The sequence below is a fragment of the Amyelois transitella genome, chromosome 3 (genome assembly GCF_032362555.1).
Source record: "Amyelois transitella isolate CPQ chromosome 3, ilAmyTran1.1, whole genome shotgun sequence".
Classification (NCBI taxonomy): domain Eukaryota; kingdom Metazoa; phylum Arthropoda; class Insecta; order Lepidoptera; family Pyralidae; genus Amyelois; species Amyelois transitella.
In genome coordinates this window covers 3633482-3655024 of record NC_083506.1, presented here as the reverse complement: position 1 = coordinate 3655024, position 21543 = coordinate 3633482, and the positions used below count along the sequence as shown (strand labels likewise).

The 21543-nt window shown below is 36.9% G+C and overlaps 3 protein-coding genes across 9 annotated transcripts in view; 1 reads left to right on the top strand and 2 right to left on the bottom strand.

Moving 5' to 3' along the window:
- Window positions 1-4879, bottom strand: part of LOC106133538 (tyrosine-protein kinase Drl) — a 33863-nt gene extending 28984 nt beyond the window's left edge. Inside the window, exon 1 of the mRNA XM_013333309.2 lies at window positions 4438-4879. Within this exon, the coding sequence (XP_013188763.2) occupies window positions 4438-4528 (91 nt within the window). The 5' untranslated portion in view covers window positions 4529-4879. The remainder of the gene's footprint in view (window positions 1-4437) is intronic.
- Window positions 4880-6221: 1342 nt separating this feature from the next.
- Window positions 6222-20547, bottom strand: LOC106133529 (calphotin). Of its 6 annotated transcripts, none has more exons than XM_060949979.1 (10): window positions 20374-20546; window positions 16403-16538; window positions 15822-15996; window positions 13105-13267; window positions 12581-12707; window positions 11913-12084; window positions 9899-10981; window positions 9026-9503; window positions 8276-8989; window positions 6222-7042 (listed from the first exon to the last, which is right to left on the bottom strand). In XM_060949979.1, the coding sequence occupies exons 1-10, from the start codon at window positions 20378-20380 to the stop codon at window positions 6543-6545; spliced, it is 3555 nt and encodes a 1184-aa protein (XP_060805962.1). In that variant the 5' UTR covers window positions 20381-20546; the 3' UTR covers window positions 6222-6542. The 6 variants fall into 6 exon arrangements, with proteins under 6 accessions (XP_060805962.1, XP_013188745.2, XP_013188750.2 ...); XM_060949985.1 differs by adding an exon at window positions 8006-8048 and having other exon boundaries at window positions 6900-7136; window positions 8276-9503; XM_013333294.2 differs by adding an exon at window positions 8006-8048 and having other exon boundaries at window positions 6903-7042; window positions 8276-9503.
- A 419-nt stretch (window positions 20548-20966) lies between these two features.
- LOC106133489 (guanine nucleotide exchange factor DBS) overlaps window positions 20967-21543 on the top strand; it is a 95388-nt gene continuing 94811 nt past the window's right edge. Inside the window, exon 1 of one of the 2 annotated variants that reach the window (XR_009657472.1) lies at window positions 20967-21297. Coding sequence is in view for 1 of the 2 variants with exons in the window: in XM_013333222.2 (XP_013188676.2) it covers window positions 21129-21297 (169 nt within the window). In the remaining variant the exon portion in view is untranslated. The remainder of the gene's footprint in view (window positions 21298-21543) is intronic. The other variant, XM_013333222.2, reaches the window with a different exon arrangement.

Here is a 21543-nt window from a genome sequence, read left to right as displayed (position 1 = left end):
TAATTCTATTGTATTCATTTTTAAATATCGCCTGACTCTTGCTACTTAACTCCTGCGCCCATAGCCGTGTTAAGAATTCAGATGGACGATAGTAGCGGAACATAAAGCATACTGTCGTCTGATACCGCCCCTGCGGCCTGCGCTGGTGCTGGTCGTCCACCTTTACGAACTCCTGATGCTCTAGAGATACTTAACAATGAACGAGAGCGTTGATTTACATGAATAAAATTCAAGATTTAAAAAAAACAAAAATTAATTAGTTGTACCAAACATCTTACCCAATTTTCAAATTATACACAGCGTCCACATGACAAATGGAAATGACCTTTGCGTTTTCGCCATTTGGTCTGTATAATGATATGCAGCATAATGTATTCGATTTGCCGCGTTAAAATACACATTTTAGGCGTCAGTTTATTGGCTTCGCGTCCATAGCATGTCCATAAATGTCATCTGACATAAATTACTGCGTACCCGCTGAGACAACCCATACCTACAGAGATACGATACCACGATGGGAACACGTAACATAAAACGTTAAGATGTGAGATATGTTAATTTTTATGTTATTAAACTTGACAGTAAATAATGTTTCATAACAAAAATATTCAAAAGCGTTTGTTTGTTTAAAAAACAAAATCTTGATTCTTAGTTTAATGACTGGTATCTTGGAATTTTACTACGTTTCGAAAAATACCGTTCTTTTCAGATGTATATTATTCTAATTTTTAAGCAAGAACAAAAGGCAGATGTTCTGCCATTGACAAAGATGGATTGCGGGTCGCATGCAGTGCGCGTATGCACAATAGGACGGGACCAAAAAAGGTTGACTGTGTCGCCTTCACTCTATAGTTATGGGTAAGCTTATTACCTGAGCACGGGTCTTTCAAAAATGTCACTCCGGCTTTACAAAAGAGAGACGACAGGCACCGAGATTTTAGTTGTGACTTCGTCTAATTAAAAATGAAGGGGATTATATTTCTCGGTCATAAAAAAATATTAACGTCGGTAATAGTATAACAGTACTTTATGTTAAGTTAGTATATTGCTGGTATTTAGCCTTCCTTTCGGTTTTTATTTTGCTGCTTGACTAGCTATTTGTTCTTACAGTAATAAGTAGAACTACCTGTCTTTAAAGATAAAAGGATTGTGAAAACTAATGGAACATTCCTAGATCTGTTCTACTGTATTACGATATTTCTCTTTTTTTCGTTTCAGTTGTTGAAAAAAAACTAAAACTTGATTTTTCTTTAATTTTGTTGATGTTGCGCTTACACAGATTAAATTTTAATTTAGTTCATACTTAGGCTACTTTTCGTTTCCCTTCTATGATTTTTACTTACTATTGAAAAAAAAACAATGTATGCTTACATTAAGATTGCATATTTAAAGATCAATAAAAGCGAAACAGCATTAGCATTTCGCGCGATAAAAACGGCGTCGCGCGTGCCATGCTACGAAGGCTGATAGGGTAATTGCGTTGGTTTGGCGTCCAGTTCTACTTTTCGTTCATTAAACTTCTAAACGCATATAAAAAGAATATAAACACACCTATGCGCGCATGTTGCATCTTGTCACGATCCTTCATACTTAAGCAACAGTTCAAACAACCACAAAATCCAATTTGTCAAGTGAAAACTTCGAAAAAATTAAACTCAGTGGCCGGCATGTGTTCGTGTTTTGTAGACGTCATTGCCGATACAAAAAAAATAGCTGGTGCAGGAACACTCCGTGGTGGGTTTTATGACTATTTCACATAGATTGAGTAATATTTTGGCATATAAGGATATTTAAGAGTATAACTAACATTATGTTTAGGTTATTTTACAATGTTTTTGTAGTAATCTTAGTAAAAGTTTGCGGACGAATACTGACATGCCTATTTTACCAATTATTTGGTATCCGTCCACGTGGACGGAAACTAAAACAGCAAGCTAAATATTTGGAATGTTAATTTTACTTTTTCAGACCTATAAAAAATATGTGTTTTCTTAAGATATGAACTTAATTGGTTATTTGACAAGATATTCAGTTAACGTCCAATAATTTCTCAGTATTGCTTGTTTAAAAAAATGTTTAAATGGCATGGACGACATGAAAACTAAACAGCAATTTTTTTTGTATTAGTTTTCGTCCATAATTCTAACACATTTTCTTGTTAATTCATACAGGTTTTTCTAGTAGGTACTAAACTATGAAATTAATTGTTATAGATGGATTCGGGGAAATAAAAAAAGCAGGAAATCTACTGCTGAAGAATAAATATTTTTGTTGATTAAATAAAAGATTAAGGAAACAGTTTTTATTTAACATTGCACTTTTACGCTTTTTTACATACTGGACGGAAACTAGATCACACCAGGGCGAAAACCAAACTTTTTTGGACGAAATCTAGTGAAATCTGCCATTTAACATTTAATTATTTATATAAAAAACTATGTAGTTATAATTAAAAGTTTCTTAATTTTTATCAAAAATAGACTATATGAGGTATATGAACAAATATGAGCTATTTTAATTAGGATAATTTATCATATTATTTTTACGTCTGAAAGCTAGCAACTCCGCTAATTGGATGAAAACCAGCGCAATCACCCTATGCCTCCTATCAACCAATCTGCATAAACTAAGTCTAAATCAATTTAATAAGAAGTAGGTATATTATATAATAAATATTGAAATTGAGCGAAGGAAGGAGTTACTGAACGGGTCCTGCCCTTTTCCAACATAATATGTAGAGACTGGGCTGCCTATACATATGTTGGACTTGAGTACTAACTATTGGTTTTCTTTCTGCTATTTTTACCTTTCTTCAAGTAGAAATGTGCACACCTGTATTCCAAGAACATAGGTAAGCACTATTATTACGAATAAAGGCAGAAATACACTTTTGTATGCGTCTTACAATTGCATTGTCACGTATCTACCTAAATAAATTCAAAAAAAAGAACGCTGGGACAGATTCAAGGAAAGTTTTTGTATAGCAGGACAGAAAGAAAAAGAGTAGATACTAAATCAGATTGTAAATGGCGACCGTTTAACTTATTTTGACACCTGAATTGCCAGGAGATCAAAATCTAGATGTTATGATTTTTTTAATACGATTATTATTTACAGACAATAACATACTTGTTACATTAACTACTTATCTTACAGTAGGCTCTTATGAGTTACGTATACATGAGTAGTTATTTAACTGTAGCGAACTTCTAAATTAGTTGAGTTCATTTTGCAAAACTTTTTTAGATAGGTACTAAGACAATACCTATCTACTTGAGGTTTAGGGAATACTTTTCATGTGACGAGATAGCTTTATTTTTTTTTACATTTGTGATCTTACAAACCCTATTGCTAGTTTCTAGGATTCCTTACTCAAAGGTTAAATCGAGTCCCTAAGAATTCGCTGCATACCATAATAGACGTCCTAGTACAAGTAGTACAACTTTATATTATCGCTCGATATTGATACAGACGTGGGGAATCGTGAAGGTAGGTATTTACAAGAATACTTAGGAAAGTGCGGAACCCTTTTTTCATGAGTCTGACTCGCACTTTTTGGTTTTCCTTTTATAAACATTTCCACAGGGCTTATAGGTAATTCCTTTATGAAAGGTAAATTTATAGACCACATGGTCCTCAGAAGGCAAATCAGTCAGATCAACAATAATGACTCATTGCCTTCTGATTACACAAGCTTCCAATTACCTTATTCAATGGTTGAGATATTATTATTCAATATTTAGAGTGCCTAGGCTACCAACGTAGACCTATAAGTGGGAATGTAATTAGAAAGTACCTACCTACCTACCTACCAAGGTAGGCATCAGAATGATAATTTGAATCATTATCTGAACACAACACTATCGCTGTTATCGTACCGGTCTTTGCAAATGATAAGCCAGAGCAGCCAGACTGCTAAAGTATTTCGTTGTGGCAAATGTGTTATGGGTGAAATTAAAAAGGCACCACTGATGTACCTAGATACCCATTTATTGGATCTTACCTACGGAATGAAACAAATAGCTACCTGCGTAGGTAACTGAATGTAAGTAGGTAGAGTTATGTTATGAATACATACCTACCTACTTATCTATTTTCATAAAAATTTAGTTATCTGCCCTGTCAAATGAGATTAATTCCAGCAGAGGATTCCGTACTACACATGTTGATTATGTTTTGCAAAGTAGGTAGGTAGTAAATAAGTACCTATTCTTTAGCGTGGGACATAATTTCTGTTTCTAGTTTAGTTCGTTTTACATATAGTTATTATATAGTTTGCCCTTTTGTCAAATACAATTCAACTTAGTTCAGCATTTTCGAGCTTCAAAAACAGCAACAAAAAGATCGGACAAAAAGACGAACAAGTAAATATAAAAGTTATTGCTTTTGAGGTAAGTGCCTATGGCACCCAAAAAAGATAAAAATGCAAAAACTTACCAAGTAATCTCCATACTTCTTCACTGCTCAGGTAAACATTCAAATGGGCTAGGCAGAATGGCAAAAACAATAGTGCTAAGACCCTCTTCATGGTTTTGCCTTGAAATCTTTTCGGATTATAACCAGATCAGATTCAAGTCTTTACCACGACATTTGTATCACATTTTCAACCACTGTCCAACAAAATCGCCGATGTTGAGTTCTCGCCGACACAACATTACACACAGGAATAAAACATCCAATTGAAAATCTGAGCTGACACACTAATTAAAGCGGTAATACTAGAAAGTTTTTAATTTTATTCACGAACAGAAGATTCAAAAGAGATTAGTGACGAATTTTGTTTATAAACAATGTAGAATGTAAACGTTATTTTACGGAGCCGTGTAACAACACCTTCCGACTCCACGTTTCCCATCAAACTGGTTGGTTTATTCGTTCGTTGCTCAAACAAATCGGCTTGCTTGGTCCGTAGTACCGCCGGTCGCCGCCGTCGCTATTGTGACGCGAGTAGCTCAGGTTTTGCTTTTACTTGTGATGTAGTGTGAATGCTTTTTACTAGATGGCAGTAGTAGTACCTATTAGTATTTTCTGCCTACTTCTCTTCCCGAACAGAGAAGGCAATAAAGGGAAATGCTAAAAAACTTGGGATTTTACTTAATGGCGATGCGTAAACAAATTGAGTATTAGCTATTCCAGCTGATTGCGGCCTTTTCGAGATTTTCGGCTCTGTCTACCCAGTGAGTTTTTATAGATCAAGGGCCAGTCTAATTTTTGGAATCGACCTACTTAATACTGCACTGCAGCATTTTCTTCAACAACGTCAGCTTCACAAATATCCAAACTTAGAATAGAATGTGGACGATATTTACATACATATATAGGTACATATGGTCACGTCTATATCCCTTGCGGGGTAGACAGAGCCAACAGTCTTGAAAAGACTGAATGGCCACGTTCAGCTATTTGGCTTAATGATAGAACTGAGATTCAAATAGTGACAGGTTGCTAGCTCATCGCCTAAAAAGAAGCCTAAGTTTGGAAGCATATCCTTTAGTCGCCTTTTACGACATCCACGGGAAAGAGATGGAGTGGTCCTATTCTTTTTTGTACTGGTGCCGGAAACCACACGGCACAATATCAATATATTGTGCCGTGTGGTTTCCGGCACCGGCATATCAATATATAAATGAGATTTTATTATCTATACTAATCTATACTAATATTATAAAGCTGCAAAGTTTGTTTGTTTGAACGCGCTAATCTCAAGAACTACTGGTTCGATTTGAAAAAATCTTTTTGCGTTGAATAGAACATTTATCGAGGAAGGCTTTAGGCTATTTAACATCACGCTGCAACTATAAGTTAAAAGAACGGGGAAAATTATTCTTCCTTGAAAGCTTCAATGATGCCCAAAATAACTATTCCACGCGGACGCAGTCGCGGGCACAGCTAGTTAAAATATATATATATAAAAATGTCGTAAAAGGCACTAAAGAAATATCATATACATGTAGTACTGCTTTTAACAGGATTCAATATGGGTAAAGTTCCCCTGCAAAGGTTTGCGGCGGTCACAAACCTTTCATAACTTGATAGGTACGAGTACTTACATAAGTACATATACCTAATTAGTCCACTCTTTCTTATCTTGAGCGGTGAAGAGTTAAGTCATTAGTGTAAGTGGACCAGTCGGACTTTTTGGTAATTATTCACTAAAAAGTTAATAATGTTAAATATCATAATAGGATTTTTTTAGGTGTGCAAAAAAAATACACGAGCAGTAAAATATACCAAAATAGACTTTTATTACAAAATTACATAAAAAGTGTTTTAATAAATATTTCTCATCCTTTGGTAAAATAATTTTCATAGTTTAAAACCAAATTGGTAGTGTCTGTTAATACATAAGTTTAAATAGTCGTAACCTAAAGAGAGTATAAAATTTCAAACAAAAATACGTTGGACGCGATGATAAGTTATAAAAATAATGTTAACATAAAATATAAAGATTACAGTACATAAAAGCATATTCGAAATTATATAGACATTAACAATACAAAAGGCTATAATTATGGCACAGAGGAACTATGAAACGCGACCGCTCACTTTTCTTTGGGCTTCTTTTCTTTCTTCCGCGGCGGCGGCACGGGCGCATCGCCGCTCGCGCCTTCCTTCGACTTAACTTTTTTTATGACTTTTTTTTTAGGCGCATCGGCCGGCTTATCAGTGGACGTCGTCGGCGTCGTAGGCGTCGTAGGCGTCGTCGGCGTCGTAGGCGAGTCCGGGTCCTGCTCGGTCACAGAGGACTCGATCTGTGAGGCGATGGTGGATTTACCTTTGGGTTTGACACCTACTTGCGCTAGGGATACGGCGCCGACGGGTGGAGTGGGCACCTCTGGGTCAGCGACGGCGAGTCTGTCTGGCTGCGGCGCGGGCGGGGTGGGCGGAGTGGGGACGGGGGTGGCGGGCTGCAGCTCGCTGGCGATGATGGCGTGGGCGAGAGCAGCGGCGTCCTCCAGCTCGGAGTCGGGCGTGGGCAGCGGGTCCGTGCTCGTGGGCGGCCGCAGCTGCAGCTTTTCCGCCGGCTTCCGTCGCTCCTCCGCTACACAACCAATTTAATCCACTCCTTATTCTCTCGTTCGATTACGCGTAGCGTTAGTATGGCAGTCACATTAGAGAGCAAGCTCGGTTAGGGCCTGGAACAAAGTCGAGGGAAAACAGAGCTACATGGTTAACTCGAAACGATGCAAGCGGAAAGTTAGGACGTGTCAGTTCAGCGGAAATCTGAAGCTCGACATTCCAAGGAGTATTATTTTGTCAAAGGTATTGGCAGCTAAATGGAGATTTATTAAAGGTTCTTCTGATCAAAGATAGTAATGATTCTGAGTGAAAAAATCCGCGATGGAAGGTGTCGAAAATGTGTAGTGTGGAATAATGTTCCTTGCAATGTACGACAAACATGAGAAGCAAATAAAAAAGAAAATGCTAAAGTTTTTGAACTTGTCGACTGGTTGACAATATGCCTAACTAGGTCAATCGGGTGAGTGTACTTTGCAGTCTTTTGCAGTAACCTTCACTAATTAGATTTTATCATGACTTTTTAAATTAATTTATTCATATAATCATGTCTTTATCCTTTGCGGGGTAGTCAGAGCCAGCAGTCTTGAAATACTGGCCACGTTCAGCTGTTTGGTTTAGTGATAGAATTGAGATTAATTAATTTAAGATTTTTTTAAACAATAACTTATACAAAGTAAAGATTACTGCATGGTCGCCACTAATTCCGATTTTTGCAGTAAGTCGATTTCTGCACGATTATAAATTTTGATATGCGGAAAATGCGGAATAAGTTTCGACTTAATGTCCTATTTACTGCATCAACTTGGACGCAACCCAACGTTCACCCTGTAATTAAGTGAATATGTGGGGGAAAACATACTAACAAACGTAAACACAATTCGTCTTTTCCACTACTTTACCCACACAGATGATTCACACATTGCTACAAAATCCAATGTAGGTATTTTGAAAGCTGAGTTGAGTCCAAGTGCAAAATGGTTATTACCTGATCTATCAAAGCCGTGTCTCTTGCGCTGCCTCCTCGGTAGCTGGGTGAAATACAACGAATTTTGAAACTTATGCTCATTAAAATAACATAAAAACCAAAACATCACAAAACGGCACAAAGAAAAACATGTTGGCGTCCCCAGCGGGCGACGCTTCTAAACTAAGAACATTAGTAGAAGACTGAGAGAAAACTGCAAAAGAAACTCGGTGAAAACTTAAAAGTGCAAAGCCGTTAATCTCCTGGCGTTCGCTCGAGTCTTCTACTTACATTTAGCAGCAGGTAGTGAAGGTGTGTCTTCTTTGGATGGTGTATTAGCCAGTGGTGGACTGTCGGTAACTGTAAGTGCTTCGGATTTCTCTGGTGTAGCATCGAGCGTTTTAGGTTCCGGAGCAGATTTGGGCGGTTCAACAGTCACCGGCACTGCTTCTTGGGCCACTTCAGCCACTGATTCGGGTGTGGACGCTTCAGGTGTTTTAGGCGTCGCGGGAGGAGTGGGCGGTACTGCAGATCCCTCAGTTTTTGATTCGACAACCGCAGGGGATTCTACATTAACTTCCGTACCTACAGGAGTTTCGACAGTAGTCGGAATTTCAGTCGCAACAGTATCGATAGGTAATTTTTCCACAGTAGTAGGAACAACAATTTGTTGTGCTGCATCGGCTTCAGGAACTTGGGGTACCTCAGGCGCAACTGATGATTGAGCTGGTACTTCAGTTGATACCGGCACTTCTGTCGTAACTTCGGTTGGCGCTGTGGCCTCACCTGATAACGGAACTTCAGGTACTGTGGGAACCTCTGCAGCTATTGGAGCAGCTGGTGTTTCCACAGGTACCGGTGCTGCCGTAATTGCAGGCGCAGGTGTAGGCGCAGATACAGGCGCTGATGTGGGCTCCGCGGGTGTAGGAGCGGGTGTGGGCACGGGTGTAGACGCTGGTGCAGGCGCAGGTGCAGGCGCAGGTGCAGGCGCAGGTGCAGGCGCAGGTGCAGGCTCAGGTGCAAGCGCAGGCGCAGGCGCAGATGTAGGCGCCACTATGGGTGCAGATATAGGCGCAGACGTAGGCGCCAGTGTCGATGTAGGCACAGATACTGGCGCAGGTGCAGCCGCTTCTGTTAATGCTGCTTCTTGCACTACTTCAACCGGCGCCGGCTGTCCTTTTGGAGGTGAAGGCTCTTTAGTTGGAGATGGTTGTTTAGGCACAGATATTTGCGCAGGTACAGCCGCTTCTGTTGTTACTGCTTCTTGCACTGCTTCAACCGGTGCCGGTTGTTCTTTTGGAGGTGAAGGCTCTTTAGGTGGAGATGGTTGTTTAGGCGGTGAAATGCGAGTTTGGTTCAGTGTCTGGGAAATTTTAGCCCAAATATTATCAAAGGAATCTGCTCCCATGTAGTCAATATTGCCAGCTTCCCATCCTTGCCGACGCGACAATTCGTCCAAAGCCTCCCGTGGAGCTCCAACACCAGCTACAACTCGAGCTAGGTTGCCAGCAACTCCACTCTGAAACCAGATAATAGGTTTGTTTATTTGCTTAGTTTTAAAATATTAATTTTTCGTATTTCGACAAAAATTTTTCGTATTTCGACATTTAGACATGATAATGTTTGTTATTCAGTTAAATAAATATCGTTAATATACAATATACATTTTGGTAGTGTTGTGTCTTTCTGAGTAATTAAGTTAATAATAATAAAAACGTGCAATTAGCTAAACAAGAAATCACACATCATGCAAAACAGCTACAAGGACAGCACATGGGCATTTACAATAAAGGTATACATAAATAAAAAGTGTTGGTACCTGATTGAGCAGCAATCATCAGAAGATATTTCAGAGGGCGTACGATGACTGATAATTGTGACAGTTATTTGAGAAAATTAATAACAAAAACTTACTTGGTCTTTATTTTCAAATCCATGGCCATTTTCTTCAATCAAGGGTTCAATGTCATTTAATATTGGAGAAACAGAGACCAGGGAGGGTGGTGAAGGTGATGGTGTAGGGGGTATTTCATGCGAACAAACTTTTCTTCCATAAGCATCTATAGTTGCTCGGTGCCTTAAGTAGAAGCCATCGTACGGGTGCCTTGGTATAATATCCTCATAATTGTCACTATCTTCAGCCACATTTCCATTGGTTCCATTAACTTTGAAAGCCAAATCAACTCGTTGTATTCTTGTTACTCTTAGATCTATTTGTCCATTTTGCTGTATCTCAATATTTTGTACTTGATTCTCTTCTGGCGAAAGATGACTGGCCTCAGATCTCAGCTGTGAGTCTTCGTCGTACTTGTGAAAATTATGAAAATCTGAATAAGTTTGTTCAAAATTATGTTGATTATGACTAGAATTAAATTTATGCTGATAGTGACTAGAATTATCGTGCGAGTAGTTGCTTTGATCGTGTTGTGAGTGACTAGATTGAACGTGGTGAAAATCATGAGAATATTGCGTTTGTCCGTGATGGAAGCTGTCGTGTTCGTGAGAATGTGATTTAGAATAGTCGTGATAGTGATAATGCTCTTGAAGCCAGTGTTCTGTTTGATGCTGGTGGTTGGGTTGATTATGGTGGTTATGTTGGCTTTCGTTCTCGTTTCGTTCCTGCCTATTAAATGTTTCTTCCGGCGTATAAAGTACACACGAGTTGTGGGAATACGATTCAGCAACTGGTTGAGCGTTGTTGTCTGATTTATATTCCCATGCATATTTTCTAATTTCTTCATGATCGTCCACTCTTTGGAATTCATTATAAACATTTGATGTGTCATCTTTATTGGGAGGGATATGTCCTCTGTAAATGTTCCAGGGATCATGAAATTCGGTCAAATCTAATTTCAGTGCATGAGCTTGTTCCTCTTCTTGAGCACCAGGATGATGCCATGGGAATTCCGATTCTGGGTCCATCTTAGGTTCATAGTGCGTGCAGACGTCTTGTGGAGGTAACGCTGGGGGTCGTTGGGGGGCTTCCTCCACCTCAACCTATCGGTTGAAGTGAACAAATAACTCAATAGGATTGCATGCAGACACACACTTGAACTAAGCTTAACGCACATCAACAAAAAGAAACAAAACAGTGCGGCTAGCTTTGTTCAAGCAACTATTTGTTATTAAGATAAAATAAAACTGCGAAATCACATAAACATACTTACCAATAATTAATACATTTTATTATAAAAAAATCATTATTAAATTTTTAAATAATAACAGCATACCTAAGTATGTTTATTTGATTTTACGGTTAGCATTTCACCAAAATACCAACACCATCTTACAATAAAATATGCCTAGGAAACAACCGTGCAATAAGCGAACGACATTCAAGTAATGAAACAGTAGAAAATGTTAGTATTTTGGAGAAACTTTCTAACCACATCGTGTCAAAATGCTTCAACAAGTGCAACATAAGTAGCGGTAATAGAGGGCAAGCTGCAGAGTGCAAGCGTAAAATTTTAGTCACTCAATTCCAAATAAGTACACACTATTTACAAGCTTAAAAACTATAAGGATCCAAATATGTCAATCGAATATCAAAAGTCAAATCGAGATATTATCAAGGCAAACTAGATACCTAACATCAAGTTCATTATAAATCTCACCTCTGAAACTTTAGAATCCTGGTGTGAGCGCTTGGAAAACATTTTGAGTCAGTATGAAATAAAGGTTGGCACAAGAATGGATCGTTTTACTGTGTAACACTGAGAACTGGAGGTTTGTGGTGATGCGTGAGTAACCACAATACTGTGTTAGATTCCCTCTTGTAATACTTGATACCGTAATCGATATCTTTGGTTACATAGGTCGGTACTGCAGACGACTGCATTTACCACAACTATTAAAAGATCTCTGTATGATATCATACATATAAGGCATATGATTGATGTAAGTTCTAAATATAAACCTATGGACTTACCATCGTCTCGTCGAGTTGAGAATGAACATTGGACACGAAGATGTCCCACCACAGCTGTAGGAACTCCCGCAAATGATCAGGGGCATCTACTGTGCGAGATTGAAAGTTAAACTGTTGAAGCCATGGCTTAGCAGCGCCAATGAAGTGAATAATCTTGAGATTCTGCCCATAGCTAGGAAAAAAAAGATTTGATTATCATTGTTTAATTTGTAATTTGCATTCTAGTTCGTATTTAAAACAGGCCAGTAAATTAAACGAGTTTGTCGAGTCGTATGCTTCTTTGTGATGTTCTTATTAAAGACTTTTACCCGCAGCTTCGTCGGCGTGAATATAATGGTGGCGCCACAAACTAGGTGCTAAATTCACGCGGGTGTAGCTGCGTGTTTAAGCTAGTTATGAATCTATCCTCGGTGCATTTTTGTAGACTACAAGATCTTATCTTATAGTTACTATTTTTAAGTTTTATATGTTTACTACGCATTGATAAAGTGGGTAAGTAAAGTGTGATTGACATTTTTTGCTCTTTAGCTGTATGATTTAACGTGTAATTCTACTTATTAATTAAAATTATGTTTTAAAGTCAGAAGAAAAATATTGGACCAAAACTGTAAGTCCCGTTAGATATGTATGTCTATGAAGGCGTCTATAAGTTAAATTTTAACACTTACTGTTTTAGAGCGGGCAGATAGGAGTAAAAAGCGGCAGATGTGACGTTGTACAGAAAAGGAAGATGTTTGTTGATGTCGCCCCGAGCCCAGTCAGAGAAGAAGGAATTCAGCAGACCTTGGTCACCACCTAAGATAAAAAATAGGGTTTTAATTGGATTTCAATTGGATAATTTCCTAGAATAAATGCAAAAAAAAATATGGATCACCACGCAGAAAACACTCAACAGAAGAAACGAAATCTTATAAAATAACTTGTATTTTTCTACCCGCGTCTGTATTTCTCATCATATTTGTGACCCAATGCTGCCCATATTTCGTAAAGTTATGTATTTCGAAGTTAGCCAATTGTATGGTACCTCATATGAAATGAAAGATTTCTCTCTAAAACTCTTATTTGGGCATATTCTAGTATCAAAACGAAAACAGAACAGCCCAATTATTTCATTGAAATATCAGAAATAGGGTACAAATTTAGAAGGTCTCGATTTATTGTAACATACTCTTCAGACGTATGCCGTCCTTACCATCAAAACTGCCCCGTTCTTGAGCGAATTTGATGAGTTTGTCGAATGTTTCTGCCGAGGGTTTGTATACGAAGACGCCAGAGTTGAAGCAGTCTGGCCAGCCAACGTCGGGCGCCGCTGACAGCTCCTCTCGTTCGAACAACTCATCGCAGTTTTGGACTATCTGATGAAAATGAACCGAAATTTAAAAAAATATATATGACGTACAGGTACACACATAACTATAACGTAATTATTATACACGTACACAGCCAATAATGACAAGACTGAAATCCACAATTAGCTATGGAATGGTTGGAATGGCAATTATGATGGAATTGAAATTCAGAGAAAGATAGTAATAGGATGTTAGCCTTTTGGTTTACATACTATGTATACAAATACATTCAAATTCAAGTTTAATATCATTATTGCAATGAACTTGGCAACGCCATAAAATCAGCTGAATAAAAGGACAGATTTAAACACTCATGTTGTACCGGAATTAAATTTATCTTACATAAGTACCAGATTCGATCATATACATGATCGAAGTTTACCAGACCAGCAAAATTCACACCTTAACACAAGTCAAAATGTGACTACCAATTGAATACCTAAATATTTGTATGTTGATGATGCACTCGTTTCAATAAATCACACTTTTTGCTGGGAACCAAACATATCAATCACATAACATACATGATTTTATCATGAGGTAAACATTATCTCCTGCAGTGAATAGTTACGTACGATTAGGCATTTTCATGTACAGAAATATTGTTGTTAGATAAAAGTAATAAAAATGTGGATGACATGTGATAATTAATTTAAAAGTAAGAAAATTTGATAAGATTATATTATTGGCGCCTTTTTATGATAAATCAGCATGAAGCTGAATTCCTTAGTTTCTAAAAAAAGATGTTTGCAATTTTAAAGAGTGTGTATTATGTGGGTTGGCCTGACTTTATCACAAAGATTATATCACCTAAAGAATGCGCTTCAACTGTAAAGCCTTAAGATAGAATTGCGAGCGTTTATGCGCTTCAAATCATAAAATTACACTTCTAACTCTACTTACTTCCTAAATTACTTATTAAATTTTAATTACGTACAAACCTACACGTCATAATTCAAAAGGCAGATAAATAATACGTAATCATTCACAATATTCAATTAACTGTCTATGTATAAAAACCTTAAAACGAACTTAATAAAAACATCTTAAGTATCTACACTTTATCGAACATGGATAAAGCATCGGTTGACATAATAACCTGCGATAAAAATATGGTAACTCAATGAATTCTATCAGAAATTGAGAACGCTATCACTTTGTTTATTGTGGAGACTCGTATCGATGTGGAGACTACTGAATTCTCGAGTAAAAAAAGGATAGAAAGGAATAGATTATGGTGATCCTTGCTTCAATTTAATTGATTCAGTCATTCTTCGCAACAATACGTATTCGTCGCTATTGCGACAAACTCTAAATTCGAAATAAAATTTACAGTTCCCCGTTTCTTTGTGATTCAATTTTGCCAATAAATTCAACGATAGATGCATAATATTATTTTCCTAGTTTTAACAATAACGCAAATTATAGTGGGATTTGCAATAAAGAACGAGAGTATTTCGAAAAAATGCTACAAAATGAAAGTAAAGTATTTGGAGCAGTTCCAAATTTGCCGGGAGCAAATATTTGGGCCACGGTCTCGTCATCTCGTGTTACTGCTAACATCCACATCCGGTAACATTGACTTTCTTATCGCATAAACAATAATTGACCAAAATAGTTTAATAGCTTTCATGCAACATGAACCTAATATATGAACTATACGATCAATATTATCGTCTCGACGGAAACATTCTCATTATTAATACGGAAATATTATTTTAGTTATGTATCATCTTTTTTTTAAATGTGTGCCAACGAAAGCCTAAGCGAATCATCATTCTTATCGTTTCGTTTTTAATGTAACTCGAATAATATTACGAATTTTAAAAAGTTCGAGTACCTACAACCCATTTTGGTGTAACTTCTTGTTTTTCCCAACCATTGCTAAAATTAAAAACTTTAAGGTTTTACTTACTGTCAAAACTCATTGGATTGTTCTTTTATTAATTTTAGTTTTACCAGAAGACTTCGCAAATTCTCCAACTTCACTCAATAATTTTCATTCGTATACGTGGAGGTGATTGTCCTCAATGTCTAGTGTATCGACAGTAATTTTATCATTTGTCTCATTTATGTCGTTCTTATGCCAATCAGAACATTAAAACATTAAACTGTTTTAATAATATTCATACAAATATACATATAAATATAAATGGAAAATTCTCTATTTCGCTATCGCGGCTAAATGGAGCTTCGCTTTGCTTAACAGTGGACCGATTTTTTACTTTTTCGAATATTCTTCCCGGACAAAGTCCCGGACAGATAATTAGTTTGGATATTGTAAAAAAAGAATTGTGAGTGAAGGTGGTTATTTTCTGTAGTGTAATAAGTGTGTTTTCAAGCTCATTAATTAGTTCAAGCTTTCGCTTAGAAGCCACGAACTAATATACAATCTGAGCTATTAAAAATATTGGGCCTATTAACCTTGTGCTAGTTTTTCAATCACGCGACTCTGTGAAACAAATAAACTGGTGCCTAAAAGTAGAAAGGATCTGCACGCGACCATTAGATTTCTCATGAACATGAATTGTGAAAAATACAAGCACAAAACTTATCTTACCAGAGTATCGGCGTCAAGGAAGACGCACTTTTCATACTGCGTGAGACCCCAGCAATGGATCTTTGTAAAGGTGATGCCCAGCTCTGGTCGCTGCAGTAAGGCCAAGTGGGTGGCATCGCGGGAATCCAGAACATCGACTGTCACAACTTCAGCGAACACTGCGCGAAGGCGATCTCTGAAAAGTGAACAGTGTATTTCTTTACACTTTATAAAATGATTCACTCTTAGTGACCAAATGCAATTAAGATGATAATTATTAATTGTCATTAAAATATCAATCATAAAAATAAATGTTTCTCCAAGCGTGAGTGTCACATGAGAAATACTGGTGTTGAAAATTATCATCACCAATAATAACAGCATTTGATAGTAAAATTTTATAGAAATGGAGAAATTCTTTGTAAAATGTGTATTATTGCGTGTTTTGATATCAAAACCATAGTAGGTACTATGGTCAATCTCTAAATGATGTTATGATTGACATTTGGCAACATAACCAACAATGAGTACCTAGAACATGATGAGTATGAGTGATAACAGTGAAACGGTCCCAAACTGACGAGGTGGTCACATAAAATTACCTCATAGGTTCAGTGACGGAGGGTGTGATGAGGACAACGCTTGGGTAAGCGGAGCCGACGCGACGCAAGGAATGCGCCAGCACCAGAGCTCCTAAGCCATAAGAGTCGTTTGTGGCTAATGTAACCCATGCTCGATCTGCAAAAATATTTGACAAATGTTACATAGGATTGACATTATTTATAATTTCGTTGAAGTGTTAAGTAGTTTTGAAATTTTCGTACGTAACCCAGGGTTGAACCTATCCAGCCTAACAGTCCAAAAGATCATTGAGAAAGATGTCAATCAAACAGAACAATGCTGAATCCCTAAAAATGATATAGGTAGGTTAATACATACCTAAAACTATATAGCATATCTATTCGTTCAGCTGAACGTGGCCTTTCAGTCTTTTCAAGACTGATGGCTCTGTCTATGCCGCAAAGGATATAGACGTGATAAAATACATGTAAGTACATACATTTTGTATTTCTAAAGGTGTTGTTTGGCACGAGAGAATATAAAATTATTTCGTTACTATCCATTTATTATTAACAATGGCTTTGTCGACATAATTATTAGGTAATCTGCATAATACAGACGTAAACTTCAAATGTAGATAGACCCTGGCTGGTGTCATTGTGCACTTTTTTAATACTTAATTTTTATTGGAGATTCTTTAAAGAAATGTGACACAATGTTTATACTAGTTTAAATTAAAGCGTCTGAATCCAATCACATCCAACACAAGCCTTGGGTGCCAACGACGTAAAATCTAAAATTACTGGAAATCAGGGGATTAGTCAATTCTGTATTTAGTTGGTTGGTGGGTATGAGTGTTATCGTCGCAAAAAGGTACAATATGCGCAGTAGCTTCCTGTTTTCTACGGTGACGTGGTATCTGCGTAAATGTTCAATGGTTGTTGGCACGTGTGTTGGAATTGGCGCCGAGGCCTAGCTGCCATGCAGTTGCCTTTGCGCACTTCTACTGCTGTCAATATCGACACGTGTCATTAGTAACTTGGTATTAAATCGGCTAATAAGATGAAATGAACGTCGAATCATACTTACGTATCAATATAAAAAAGTCATATCATCATATAGTCATATATATAATCAATATCATCAATGTTCATAAAAATATCAGTGGTTCATTTTATCAGACGATTAAATTAAATTCACTCATCAGTATCAAGAAATAAATCTAAGCAGCTTGCGTGGGCCATCACATACACGCCATGTAATAGACAAGTGCCGCACGTTTCTGTTCTGAAATAGCGCGACACAAATAAAATTGAAAATAAAACCCACTGGATAGCGTCAGATATTTGAAATCTTTGCCGGCGTCTGTACGCCTCCGTTAAAATAAAAGCACATCATACCCGACTAACTGAAATACTTTTACTAGTAAAAACGATCACGTCAAAAGCAAATTCAATAAAGTCCCACACGTGATAGGCCAGTTGAGAAGCTTAACTTGATGAGATATCAAACTAAGAAGTATCAATATTTTAACAGGCAACTTGCACTTGTTACCACTATAATCAAAAATTTTGTAGCTCTGATACTTATAACAGAGGCAACCACCAGATCTGGTGTACGCTATAAGATGAGACAATTTATCAAGATTTATAGCCTGACAATTCGTCAATCTTGGCACAGGCACAAACTATTGCACAAAGAATTAACAGCTATTCTTCTTGTTTAACAGCATTTGCATATTATATATTTTTAGTTTACTGGTCACCAATCACCATCAACCATTACTTATGTGGTAGTTTTGTCCTTCTTGGGACGGACCTTGAAACCACGACTATCACAATCAAGTAAAAGTAAAGGAAGCGGGTGCCGTTTGGCCTCTATGAACTGTTCTGCTTAGGTCATGATCACCCATCCAATTTTTTTTTTGCTTTGCAGGGTCTCTCACCGTAATGGGTTAAGACGTGATATGTGTCTGAATATATTATCAATTGTAAAAAATATACTCTTTTCTCCTTTCTGATTCAAAATTCAAGCTGACGCTTCATGCTTATTTTTAATAGAAAATAGAAAAATAACAAATACCTATACCTCATACCAGTATGTACGTTTTATTTCAGATCAATAAATCTCTTATATTACCGATATCAAATTCTTTAAATCAAGGTCGATGAATGTTTATTTTATTACTTCATAAAATCTACCAAACTTGCCGTGAGCAACATGTTAATGACGATAGATAGATTTCCGATGAGTTAATTTTTACTGCCTTACCGCGTGCATTTAGTTCCAATAGTAAAAATTTATAAGCGAAAGCAAATTGAACAATCCAACTACCGAAAGGTACAATAAGGCACTTGAGAGTCGAGATGCAGGACCAGACGTGGCTCGGGAGCAATGTCCCTGCGGTTTCTATTTAGGTGCGGCCGGTCCGGCGGGATGGAACCACGCGGGCAGTCAACCATTTAACGGAATAAAGGAATGCAATAGCGATATGGGCATCAGGATAACACCCATCCCTTCTGATTTTTGGGCAGCGTACAAAAGTAATATTTGCAATTATTTTTATTACCAAAAATAGATCATATTGGAGGGGAAACGCGTTAAGACTTTCTATGTTGGCGTCTTATCGTTAATGCATGAATAGATCAGAGTGAAAATTCAAAAGCCAAACTTATCTTTAAAGATAAATGACGAAAATGCATATTTGTGTTTAGAGAGATCAAGAGAAAGTACAACGAGTTTAAGACTTGCTATCACCTCATTGGGTTTGATTTAATTGATATAGAAATATTATTCGGAGTAACCAAAGTGTATCAAATAGTTTCTTTATGCAATTACCATTGCTGAAGAACCGTTACCAGTATCTTTTTATTTTTCCATGAATTTCTTTTTGTAATTAAAAGATGAATTGAAGATGTCATGCCAACCGATCGTTTTTTTATATCTGTTTTAATAAACTTGGCGCCGGTTAAGCCACAATCAGGTCGGATGGACCTTTGCGGCTAGTATTGAATATCATGAATATCAGCTATAAAACCGCAACAATATCGAGTCGAGACAATAGCCCAGTATCACAATCGATATCTTAAATAACAACATTATCAGTTGCCAATATCGTATGTCATTTGAGTAGAAACACATTTTGCTGTTGAACAGACGATCTTCCACCTAATTCATGGCCGAAACAATTGCAGAAACATTACATTATTACTGGAGCTATTATGGAAGGTCTGATAACAGAATTTGCTGATAGACTATCCACTGCATGATATTTGCTATATGATAACGATCGACTGTTTACAATCTTATTCATGCAAGATCGTAAATACAGATTAGAACATGGGTTAATTCATAATTTTAACAACCCTACGAGTGGTTCTGGATAAAGATGATGTAGATAATATTTATAGTGTCAACAAATGATAAAACGGACACAAGCTGGACAGAAATAAAACTCAAGGTTGTTCCATCAAAAATAGCATCTAAGTAAAATATAATATGATGAACGAAATGGAACAATTAATCTTTTGTAGCTAATATATTGCATAGAAGATATTAAATTACTCGATTTAAGTATCACTAAGATTTCCTTTTAGAATGTATTTAAAGAAAATTTATTTATACCAAAAGTACTGGCATTGACTTGCACTTATTTGCACTTGCACTATATTTTTGACGCGATAATACCTACATTAGTATACAATACTACAATACTATACAAATTATTAAAACAACAGCACAGATATTACATACAAGATTCAGATGAACTGAAAATAAAATCTAATTTTGGCTCTGAATTGGTAGTTTAATAAATAAAAACCCCCATAAAAATAATTTAAACCTAACGTTCACGTAACTGAAATAAAAACAAAAAATAAAAAAATATTTTTAAAACTACCCTGAGATATTTTCATTTTACTAATTAATCGAATTAACTATTTAGCTAAGTAATTAAATTGAGGTGCGTTTTAAAATTAAAAATAATATATCAGCGTGAATTTTAGGTTCTTACTTGACATTTTGCAGCTGGTTGTAATGTAGTCTCGTGTGTGACACTTCAAGTCACCTCTAATACCACGAACTACACGCGCTCTTCGCGCAGCACTAACAAATGCACGCAGCGTGCGCGAGACCGGCAACTCGACCCCTTTACCGCACCACTAACACACACTATCACACTAATGTGTAAGTACACAGCAACAACGATGACGAGTGACGCAGGCGCGTTTGAAGCAAAATTATCAAAGCTGTACAATTTAATTTAATAAAAACTATAAGCAAAAGCTGTTAATATTGCAGCTATCAAAAGCAAAATCAACTACCTACATTCCTACATAATTTATCGACGTAAAAAAATGTGGTAATGAAAAATCATTCTTACAAGCAATCTTTTTTTCAGGTAGCAATACAAATAATGCTGGCAACAATTTTGGAACAGCTGTTCACTGCGATCGATAGATGTCGGTGGCTAGCGCTTTATTTTTGATGTCGCATATAGAATAACGGTATCCGTAGTAAAATCACAGCGCTATCCAATAGTTTTCTCCATAGTCGGTGGCGGTTCGCTCCTTTGATAAGAACGTGCGTAATCAAGCAAGGGTCGATGGACGAATTTGGCAACAGAATTACGTTCAGACATGACCTACGAAATATTATTGGAACACCTTCGAAGATTGTATACAATAGAGCAAGCATAGTTTAAAAGCGTAAAATGATAGTAACGACAGGTTAGCTTTTGTGTTTGTTTTCGGTGTTTCGGTGGTAACGATGGCTAATTCTCCGACGAGCATAGAGACGCAAATAGACAGTTTCTTAGAACAGTTCAAAAGAAGTGCTTCTAAAGCGATGGAGGAGAGGATAGAGTGGCCAGATGGTCCATCTCCAGGAGCTGTCGTCAAGTCTCGAAGCAGCTGTTTCGCCTTGGATGCAGCAGTTGGTGAGTACCTTCTAAGGTATCTAATAGAAAAATAATACGAAACTTAAAGCTTAGTTATAAGAGCAAAATTTATTTTATTCATAGTTAGTTACCTACATTTAATGTGTCTATTCAAGAATTCAATGAGTATAACCAACCGTTGAACATAAGTAACCTGAGAATATAAAATAGGGTAGGTAGATAAATACTTACAACATTATTTTTATATTGATTTCAAATGTAAACACTGCTTTTAGCAATTACTGC